The sequence below is a fragment of the Nicotiana tabacum genome, chromosome 13 (assembly GCF_000715075.1).
Source record: "Nicotiana tabacum cultivar K326 chromosome 13, ASM71507v2, whole genome shotgun sequence".
In the NCBI taxonomy this organism is placed as follows: Eukaryota; Viridiplantae; Streptophyta; class Magnoliopsida; order Solanales; family Solanaceae; genus Nicotiana; species Nicotiana tabacum.
Window position 1 is genome coordinate 106,794,897 of NC_134092.1, and position 11,763 is coordinate 106,806,659.

The 11,763-nt window shown below is 34.1% G+C and overlaps 1 protein-coding gene across 1 annotated transcript; it reads left to right on the forward strand.

The window, feature by feature from the left end:
• Nucleotides 1-6,352: 6,352 nt before the first annotated feature.
• Nucleotides 6,353-8,342, forward strand: LOC107806806 (cytochrome P450 71AU50-like). The gene is made up of 2 exons (XM_016631049.2): nucleotides 6,353-7,295; nucleotides 7,555-8,342. Exons 1-2 carry the CDS (start codon nucleotides 6,396-6,398, stop codon nucleotides 8,164-8,166), a joined length of 1,512 nt encoding a protein of 503 aa, XP_016486535.2. The 5' UTR covers nucleotides 6,353-6,395; the 3' UTR covers nucleotides 8,167-8,342.
• The last annotated feature ends 3,421 nt before the right edge of the window (nucleotides 8,343-11,763 follow it).

The window sequence follows — 11,763 nt, forward strand, 5'->3', positions numbered from 1 at the left end:
GGCACGGGTAGGTGGACGAGGTGTCAAACAGTGATTTTGGGGAACTGTGGAACGATTCTTGGCATGTTCAAGGACGGACATATGTTTAAGTGGAGGAGAATGTAATGACCCTACCGGTCATTTTGAGCTCTAGCGCATCGTTCAGCGGTTTGAGGCCTTGAGTAGTTTCACTTCATGTTTTATGACTTGTACGCGAGGTCGGAATTGGATTTCGGGAAGTTCAGAGTTGATTCAAATGGAAAATTCTCAGTTTAGAAACTTTAAGTTGGAAGAGTTAACCAAGGTTTGACTTTTGAATAAACGACCTCGGAACCGAGATTTGAAGGTTCCAATAGGTTCGTATGATAATTTTGGACTTGGGGGTATGTTCGGGTTGGTAACGGGTGGTCCGGGAAAGTTTCGACGCTTATTGTGGATAGTTAGCATTTTCAAGGTTTATAATTTCTTAAGTTTGGTTTGAATTAGACTATGGTGTTATCGATGTCCGTTTGGGATTTCGAACCTTGAAATAGGTTCGTATCGTAATTCGTGACTTGTACATAAAGTTTGGCTTCATTCAGGAATGCTTAAGTATGATTCAGACGCGTTCGTCAAAGTTGGAATGTTTGAAAGTTAAAAGAAGGATTTTGACCATCGATTCATAGTTTGGATGTTGTTTGGTGTGATTTGAGGCCTCGAGCACGTTCATGTCATATTTTAGGACTTATTAGTGTGATTGGACGTGGTCCCGGGGGCCTCGGTTGTGTTTCAGGATGGTTTCAAACCATTTTCCTTTATTTTGATTTTGCTGGTTGCTGGTGTTGGTGCTGTGCTTCGCGATCGTGAGTGGGATTACACGATCACGAAGAAGGATTTTTGGATGGTTGGGAAATGTTCATCGCGAACGCGACGAGGTGGTTACGAACGCGGAGAAGGAGCTGTGTTATCCTTTGCGAACGCGACAGGGAGTCATGACCGCATAGTAGGATGGGGAGCTGGGGAACCTGGAGCCGTTAAGCCTTCGCGAACGCGACGCTTTTACCGCGAACGCGAAGCAGTAGGATCTGAAGGCTTCACGAACGTGGCCCTGTGGTCGCGAACGTGTATAGGAAATTTTGGAGGCAGTGATTTTGGTCTTCACAATTGTGATGGTTCTTCCGCGATCATGAAGAGGAAGGACGTGTGTAGACTTGATTTTTATACGGGATTTGGTTCATTTCTTTCCCATTTTCACTTGGTTGGGCGATTTTTGGAGCTTTTCAAGGGGAGATTTTCACCATCTATGCCAAGGTAAGCAATTCCCACATATTGTTAGTTAATTACATTGGTTGTACAAGGATTTAAACATGTAATTTTGTAGAAATTGTTGGATTTGGAAGAAAATCAAGAATTTTGTATTTTCGGATATTGATCACGAAATTGGACATGGAATTGGAAATAAATTATATATTTGAGTTCGTGATGTTATGAGTAATGTTTATCTTCAAAAACTTTCGAAATCCAGGCATATGGGTCCGGGGTCGACTTTGTTGACTTTTCTAGCGGAGTTGAGAATTGTTATAAATTGATTAATTATGAATGTTGGATTATATTTTTATTGGTTTTCATGATTGTTTGACTAGTTTCGAATCGATAGCATTGGCTTGAGGTGCTAGAGAGGTGTTGGAGCCGGTTATGGAACTCTTGAGCGAGGTAAGTATCATGTCTAATCTTGTGAGGGAGAATTTACCCCGTAAGTGTTATATTCTTATGTGCTACATGTTGTGGGAGCTACACATGTATGAGGTGATGAGTGTCCGTGCGTATGCTAGGATTTCTAATTATGTCCAAGTAGACTTAGACTCATGCCAAACTTAAATTGTACTATTTGAGTTATTCTTGCCTGTTTAAATGCTTTAATTTACATTTAGCATGAGACTAGAAATTGTACTTGATTAGCCGTAGAAATTGTACTTCCCTTATGGATTTCTCCCGCGTTGTGCGTATCCATTGAAATATTTGTCTTAAATCTCATAACTCACACGTATATTCGTGAGTGGGTCCAAAGACCCATAAAAGCTTCATATTCTAATGGGATCGGGCTGAATGTCCCTGCAACACTCTCATAGGATCGGGTCATTCGCCTCGGTAGTATCATGTAACACACTCTTATGGGATCGGGACATTCGCCTCGGCAGGATATTGTAACTCACTCTTATGGGATTGGGCCGTTCGTCTCGGCAGTATCATGTAACACACTCTTATGGGATCAGATCATTCTCCTCGATAAGATATTGTAACACACTCTTATGTGATCACACCTTTCGCTTCGGCAGTATCATGTAACACACTCTTATGGGATCGGGTCATTCGCCTCTGTAGGATATCGTAACACACTCTTATGGGATTCGACCGTTCGCCTTGGCAGTATCATGTATCATATTCTTATGGGATCGGGCCGTTCGCCTCATCATTTCTGTAAAACCACTCTTATGGGATCAGGCCGCTCGCCTAGGCAAAATCATAATACTTGATTAGAAGTCTGCGTACTCATGAATTTTTGAAACTTGAGATGTGACCGTTGATCTGGTGTTGACCATTACGTACTCCATTTGAGAGATATCCAGTATTTGAGGAATTTGTGTTCACTGTTCAGTTGTAGACCATATTATTTGCCTATATCTGTACTCATTGTTTACTTACCATATTTCATACTTGTCTACTTATTTATATTTGCTTTACTGGACCACTAGTAAGTGTCAATGTCGACCCCTCATCACTGCCTCTTTGGGGTTAGGCTAGATACTTACTCAGTTCGTGTTGATTTACGTACTCATGCTACACTTCTGTATTAAATGTGCACGATCTGACAGGTTCATTTGGTGGTCATTTGGGCGCGTAGGTGAAACTGCAGAGAAGATTTATGGTGAGCTGCATTTCCATGCTACGATTCGCAGCACACCGAGTTTCCATCATAAATATTTACTTTATCATGTCTATCTTGTATTTCAGACAGATGTTGTATTGTTATTGTACTTCCTAGTAGATGCTCATGCATTTGTGACATATGGTTTTGGGGGTTCCTAGTGGATGTTCATTGTAGTTCACGTTATTAGTGTCATTTCACTTTATGATTTATATTCGGAATTTGGTAAAGGAAAGCACAGGTTTCTAAGAGTGCCGGATTTTATCCTATTTATTTAATGAAATTTCTGATTTTAAGAAAAAAATTTAAAAGGGATAATTAATTAGATTGTTCACTGTTGGCTTGTCTAACGACGACGTTGGGCGCAATCACGGCCTATAGTGAATTTTAGGTCGTAACATTAAACATGTCACAATGTTCGAATGGCTATAAAAGCTTTTCATTGAGAATAGAATTGAAAATTTAAGTTAAATAATTTTTAAATTTAAAAAGAGATTATTATTTTTGGAATGGATTAAAAAGAAAATAGGTTCACATAAAGTTAAACGTATCGAGTAGAAAAGATCACTGCCTTAACGAATAATAGCTTCAACCCGTATTCTCCAAGCATAATACATTACGATTCAATATCACTTAATAAATTAAATAATGCAGCATTAAAATATGAAGCTTCTTAATCCATAACAGCGAAACTATTATCACTCATACACATGAAATTTCACCTAAAAATGATAATGTTTCATACTAACGGTTTAATATTTTTAACCATAAAACAAAAAGAGGAGACAACGTCACTTGTGACAATAGAAGTGGCAACTACTTATTGAAGTAAGGTCGAAAGTATTACTGTCCTGGTCTTTGAAGAATAGTAAAACCCACCGTAAATATATAATACCCCAACCCGCTACTAATGATATTGTTTGCTTTGAGGTTAAATTCGTGCGTATTTAAAATGCGTCACTAAGGTTTAAGGCTTGTTAATTTATATATACTCAACATTCTACTTGTGTTTTGCTGATGTGGTACTCTGTCTAAAATATGGGGTATTACATACACCCTCTCTTATGTACTCAACGTCCTTGCTGAGGTTTGCTCCATCACATGGGATTCGCCTAGAGTCAGCACTGAGGTTTACCCCGCCTAACCGGGATTCGCCTAAACTCAGTTGAACTCTAACCCATCATCGGCAAGGCTGACACAAGAGTGGCTCTGATACCATCTGTAACACCTCATCCCGCTAGTGATATTGTCTGCTTTGGACCTAAACTCGTATGGTTTTAAAACGCGTCACTAGGATCTAAGACTTGTTAACTTATATACCCAACATCCCTCTTGTGTTTTGCTGATGTAGGACTCTGTCTAAAATATGGGGTGTTACACCCACATCCAATTAGGTCAAGATAACTTCTTCAAGAAAACGAATATTTCCTTTCTAATCCTAACATATTACATTTACACAGTTTATATAATTGTAATAGCTCAACTCACTAGTGATTATTCGCTTTGCCCCTGTATCTCACACAAGGTCTAAGGCTTATTTTTTTTATTTAACATCTCTTCCGCATTTGGCGATGTCGAATTTGCTTATATATGTTGACCCTCTCTTAGGGACTGAATGTCCTTATTGTTTGTGTCCATCACCCTCTCAAAGACGTGAGATTTGCGTAAATTCGATTAAATATTTAGGTTTACCCCATTATCATCCAAAGTTACACACAGAGTGACTTTGATGTCATCTTTAATTGACAACTCACTAGTGATATTCTTCATTTTGAGTCTAGGCCAACTCGACTTTACAAAGGTTTTAACACTTTTCTCCCTATATTCCCGACATCTCGCATATTAAAATAACCTAATTACTTTATTTCTTTTCCATTTCAAAGATCTTCATCTTTTTTTCCATATACCAAACATCTTCATCTTTTTTTTCCTCACACCAAAGATTTTAATATTGACTACACTTTTTTCAGCATTTGGGCAAATATTTCTGTAAAATTAGGAACACGTTGGGTAGACTATCTGACTTTTCATAAAAGATCATTTACCTTATATGAACATTTGTTTTAATGACAAATCACTCAAAATTAAATAACAATAGTGTTTTGACACGATTAAAATAGTTCACCAAGAAAAATTACGTATACGAGTAAAAGATAGAATTTGCCTTTTCCATATTTAAATAGTAGGTCAATACTTGGTAAGAATGGCGGCCGCGCGTCTACATAATATTTTTCTTATATAAATACTAGGAAGGATAACTCATGCTACGCATGGGCCCAATAACACTATGCTTAGATTGTGCTAATTAGTATGTGTATATTTTCTTCTTAATTTATATGCACGGGTAATATAAAATTTTACTTAAAATATCAAGTTATTAAAATAGTTATGGATAGTTTCTTAGACGATGCTATCTCGTTCAAAATAAGTGTTTTTAAGTTTTTGACACACTCATTAAGAGAATAATTTAATAGCATTAATATAATCGTTATTTAACTAAGTTATCCTTCATATCTTCTTTAAATTAGTCTTTGTATATCATCATATTTTGTAGATCATTTATTGGTTCAAGGATAGTTTGAAAAAATACTAATTATTGCCTTCTTGGATTTTCAAAGTGATAATTACTTTTGCCAAATTATTTTAGCTAAAATAAAATATATTTTTGATCATAGGGATATTTACAACTTAAATATTATCAAATTTATATTCCATTCTTAGAAATTGAAAGAGCATAATCCAGATTGCCATCTTTTATGACAAATATGTTTTCTAGACAAAACAGTATAAAAATATTAATATTTTAGAAAATCAGATAAAAATTTAAACAAGTAATTTTCGGTAATTAATGGTGCTGCAAGTTAAAACATTGTTGCATAGTTCAGTGGGTGCGACAGAGATGGTGCAAACCGTTATGTTGAAATAATAATTGCTCAATTTTTTCTTTTCAAATAGAATTTATGTGCAAACACAATTTTAACTTTCAATTATATTTTTCTAACTTTAAGTAATTTATTTTTCAACTTTGTGAAATATTTGTCCAAATGCCAACAATAAATGTGTGCTTATACAATGCTTCTCTCATCCCCAAATAAAATTTGATTGATAAAAAATTTATAGTAACAAATAAATGATATTATTAAAGTACATAAATATTAAAAAACTACATAAAATAAAACTATAAAATATAACTTGTAAAAGCTGAAAAATAGAATGTCGTGCCTGCATTTTGGGCCAAATAGTATACAAAAGTGTGATGATAATTGATGTAATAATATACAAAAGCAGGGGCAAATAGATGTTCTATTAAAGCAGGGGCAAAACTATTATTGGTGAAGCAGGCATGTCAGCATAGTAGAAACGCAAAGGGTATTTTTGTCAATTCACTGGACGACCCTAAGCTCCTCTTAGCCGCTTCTATAATAGTAAGGTAATGTGCTCTCTGCTGCTACTTTCATAATTATCTATCCCAGAATCATACAAAATACTAGCAAATATTGTCCTATTAGCCATGGCTTTTATGTTGCCAACAGTGATTTTTGCTCTTGTTATATTATTCATCTTCCATAAGTTACTAAATATCAAGAATGAGAAGAAACTAAATATCAAGAACAAGAAGAAACTTCCTCCTGGCCCAAAAGGGATTCCTATATTAGGACATCTCCATCTTTTAGGTGAAAATCCAACCCAAGATTTCTACAAATTATCCAAAAAACATGGTCCTATTATGTACCTTAAATTAGGATTAGTACCAACTTATGTTATATCTTCTCCTGAATCAGCTGAAAATATCCTCAGAACATTTGATCATGTCTTTGCTAGTAGGCCTCATAATGAGACAGCTCAATACATCTCTTATGGCCAAAGGAATTTGATTTTTTCTAAGTATGGAGCTTACTGGCGTAACATGAGAAAATTATGCACAGTTCACTTGTTGAGTAACCACAAGATTAACTCGTATCGATCAACGAGAAGTGAAGAAGTTGCCCTTATGATCAAATCGATTAAACCATCAGCTCAAGATGGTGTTGTTGTTGATCTTAGTGCAAAGGTTTCATCATTGAGTGCCAACTTGAGTTGCTTAATGGTTTTTGGAAAAAAATTTATGGATGAGGATTTAGACAAAAGGGGGTTTAAATCTTTAGTCCAAGAGGTTACACATTTAGCTGCAACACCAAATCTTGGTGATTTTTTCCCTTTTTTTGGTGTTATTGACATCCAAGGACTTACGCGTCGTATGAAGGATATTTCTAAGGTATTTGATGAATTTGTTGAGAAGATTATTGATGAACATGTCCAGACTACAGACCAGAAGAAAACAAAGGATTTTGTAGATACTATGATGTCCATTATGCAATCTGGAGAAGCAGAGTTTCAGTTTGATCGTCGCCATGTCAAAGCTGTCCTGCTGGTACGTTCATTCACAATCTGAAATATAATTTGTACTATAGCACTATTTTTAGTCAACTTAACTCGTGTAACGGTCGACAATCAATCAACAGAACCTCAATTGCTACGGCTATATGAATCCTTTATATTTGTAGATAATTCGTCATAATTAAATTATTTTCAATGCTAACAGTCAACTTACCTCAACTCTAATCCTTTATCCGGGCTTGGAAGAAACATGGGCAAAACATGTTTAATGGTAATAATTTGTTTTTATTCAGGACATGCTTGTAGCATCAATAGATACATCATCAACTTCAGTGGAGTGGATGCTCTCGGAACTTCTCAAGAATCCTAATGTAATGGAAAAACTCCAAAAAGAGTTAGAAGAAGTAGTTGGCCTAGACAGAATGGTAGAAGAATCAGACTTAGACGAATTGAAATACTTAAACATGGTATTCAAGGAGTCATTTAGGTTACATGCTGCAGCCCCATTACTACTTCACGAAGCAATGGAAGATTGTATGGTAGATGATTTCTACATACAAAAAGGATCACAAGTTATTGTCAATTCATACTCAATTCATATGGATCCTAATGTTTGGCCTGAAGCTGATAAATTTTTGCCAGAAAGGTTTCTTGAAAGTAACGTAGACGTTCGTGGACGCGACTTTCAACTTTTACCATTTGGCTCCGGCAGAAGAAGTTGTCCGGGGATGCATTTGGCGTTAATTATTGTACGTCTGGTCGTCGCGCAATTAGTTCACTGCTTTGATTGGAAACTCCCAAATGGAATTCAGCCTAAGGATTTGGATATGACTGAGAAATTTGGTATTGTGACTGGTAGAGCCAAGAATTTGATGGCTATTCCTACTTATAGGCTACACAACTGATTTTGGGAAATAGTTTTTGGTACATCTAGTTTTATGACGTTTCACCTTGTAATAAAACACGTTAGTGTTTTGATTGAGTAACCTTTTTTGTGTGCACTTGTAATAGTACGGGAAAAACTAGAATAAATATGTTATCGTTTTTCGTTACTTCTAATAAATATATTTTAGAGGTGGAATCTTCTAGCTCTTCCTATTTGATCCAAAATCGATCAATCTAAGTGAGCTCCTTATGCTTCTGGTCCATATTGTTGTATGTTTTTCTAAGATTTGTGTATACCTCTTAAGAAAAATCTATAATAATAAACTTACGAGGTAAAGAGTGTTTGTCAAAATTATCTTTTATCTATCATTATAAATAAGGTGGATTTTGAGAAAAATAATAAATATTTCTTATTTTCTCTAACACGTCAAATATTTTAGGACAAATTCAATTGCTAGAAGATTAATATTTGGGACCAGAGGGAAAATTTTTCTATTGTAAGAGGAATGTATGTGTGTGTATAAATTTTTCATTATTTTACAAATTATTTGATTGCCTCATGTTTATCTGCTAAGATAGCATCTTGACTCCTATTAAGGTTGAAAATGATGAATCATCACTGAGATTTTCTACACAATATTATAATTCTCTATCTGTTCCACTTGAATTCATTTGGCATTAAAATATGCTTGTGACGGTTATGGTTCTAAATAATTAATTAATAATGTTATCCTAGTATAAGGACTGATGTTCGAATTGTTATACGACAAAAAGTAGAAGCAGTTCTTCACTCAACTGTCAGATTCTTCACCAGCAAACGAAGTATATATAAAATTGTGATACAAGTAATACTTGAAATGATGACACTCTGCCTCTCATGGAAAAAGAGACATGTAATATTTAAACTAGGAAATGTCATTGAAGAATATTATCAACAATAAGAAAAGGAAATTCTCTCTTAGTTCCTTTATGAAGTTGTGAAAATATGTCTCTCGACAGTAATAACTCAACAGAGGGAAATATGAAATCAATTCGGCTTTTTTTACTTTTAGCCCGCGTCAGAAATTAATTATATTTGGTAGTCGAGAAAATATATAAAATTTATATTTAGCATACAAAATGTATATATATACAAAAAATATATATTTTTGACTATTATTTTGAGAGTGCTATAGAGTGTCATTTTCCTATCAATCAATCAATAAAATTATGCCTAAATCCGGAACATAGTCGAGGTGGACATATAAATCTGCTACATATTCTGCTCTACTAAGAGGGTGTTTGGATGGGATTAAAAGCACATTTTAACTTGTTTGAGTGTTTGGTAACTTTAAAAAAAATCAAATAGGAACTTTTTACACGCCTAATTCCTTTCCAAAAAGTATTTTAAAAAACACATTAATTTAAGTTTATTCCATAAATAACAAATCTTTTTTACAATACTAGTATATTGTAAAATTTATGCACAATATCGATGAGTGAACGGAAGACATAAATTATAGGATCTATTTTTAACCTTATTGATGATGGGAGAGTAGCGACTTTGACTTTTCGATTTTTCCAAAGTCACAATTAAGTTATAGCTAATTTCTCTCGTGGAGCCTTCGATATTATAATTGAATCTACAACAAATCTTTTTCCAAATCTTTTCAACTGAGTTATTTTTTTTAATTTTTTTCCCGACATTTATTTCTTTCTCTCTCTCACACAACGTGTATTATTCAAAGTATATTACTAGCAAATACCTTACAAAAAAATAAATCTAAAATTTTCATATGCCATTAATATGTGTATAGAAACAAAATATATCAGATAAACTTATTATATACACAAAATTATATATTCAAATATATATGTTATATTAGTGAAAGATATAAATGATATATTGATGATATATATTTAAATATAAATACGAGTATAAGCAATATATGTATATATACATGATTTTTCTTAGAAAATACATGATTTATAATGTGTGTGTGTGTGTGTGTGTGTATATATATATATATATATATATATATATATATTATTTTTCATAAAATATATGTATTTTATTACTTTCAGAATATACGATGTATAATTTCACTAGAGTTATGCTATACAAATAGCCCATGTATTTTTTTTCTCGGTAAAAATATACAATGTATGGAAAGTAGAAAATTTGTTATGGAAAGTTTTCAACATAAAAATATAGGAAAATATATTATGTTATGGAATGTATTAGTTTCTAACCATTTAAATGTGTTAGGAATGGATTGGTTTCAAGAGAAGATATTAAAAAGTATTAGGAGTGTATTTAGTAGTAGCTTGATTGTTAGCTCGAAATTTATTATTATCACATCTGAATTGATTGGAATCTGTTATATATAAAAATATTTTACTGCCATACTTGTTAATCATTAACCGATGCTATTCTTTTGTATTATCTTTCTGTAGCCGTATAAAATTTGCGAAATTAAATTCATAAATTAATTTGGACTATATTTTAAATTCAAGATATATTAGTCCAAATAAATTTATTGGGCTAATATAATTAGATTAATTATATAAGTCCGATATAGATGGACTCAATAAATTAGTCCAAGTTCATTAGGCTACAAGTGATGAGCTCACTTCACTAAGCCCAAAATGCCATCTTCCTAGAGGTCCAATTCGGTGCCACGTGTCAAATGATATGGCACGCCAAGTCAAACGGAAGAGCCAATATGATCATGCCACATGTCAAAATGACAAGGCATGCCAAGCCACATTAAAAGATCAATAAAATCGTGCCACGTGTGCAAGTGACATGTTCTAGCCAATCAAATGCGACCTTATCACACTTCAATTTGATTGGTCGGAAAGAGTTTGTTCTTATCATAATTCTTCTCTCCCACAACTATAAATAGAGTTCTTCATAACTCAGAAAAGGACCAGAAGTTATAACAAGAAGCAAGAGAGAGCTCGTGGATCAAATGTCGCAAATTTCTCTACAAGTTTCAAGCTTCAAGCAATCAAGTTCAAGTTCAAGAAATCAAGTTCAAGCTCAAGAATGAAGAACAAATCAAGATTCAAGGAGTACGAGTTCAAATCAAAGTTCGTACTAGTTGAATTCGAGATCATTGTTCATGGCAAAAACTATATATTCAAAATCAAGTTCGAAGGCCCTTGAATTTATTTATTATTGGAAATAAGAATCAGAGGATTCATAGAGATTGTAACACTCAAACTAGTTAAAATCAAATGCTATGATTGTTGTAATATTTTCGGTCTTGATTTTATTTTCTCAACGCAAATTTATTGTCTACAAATTCTGGCATGCCCAGTGGGGCAATCTCTACCTCTCATCTAAACTTTTCAATCACTAAAGTTTAACAACATCAAAATGTCTTCAAAGAAAATCAACCCCATTTCAACTTCCACCAGGGCTGCTAATTCCAAGTTTTACGCTTATGTAGAAAGCATCTTCGATGTTACCTTTGGAAGTTTTGGGCTAGTTACAAGGAGCAAAGCAAGCTCTTTAGGATAATAAGCACTCCAAGTGTCGTCTACGTCAACCCCTATTTTCGGATCTTCATCTTCAAAAGGAGCAATATCCTCTACAAGCACGACCCAAAAAGGGAACGATGTTGCCAAAA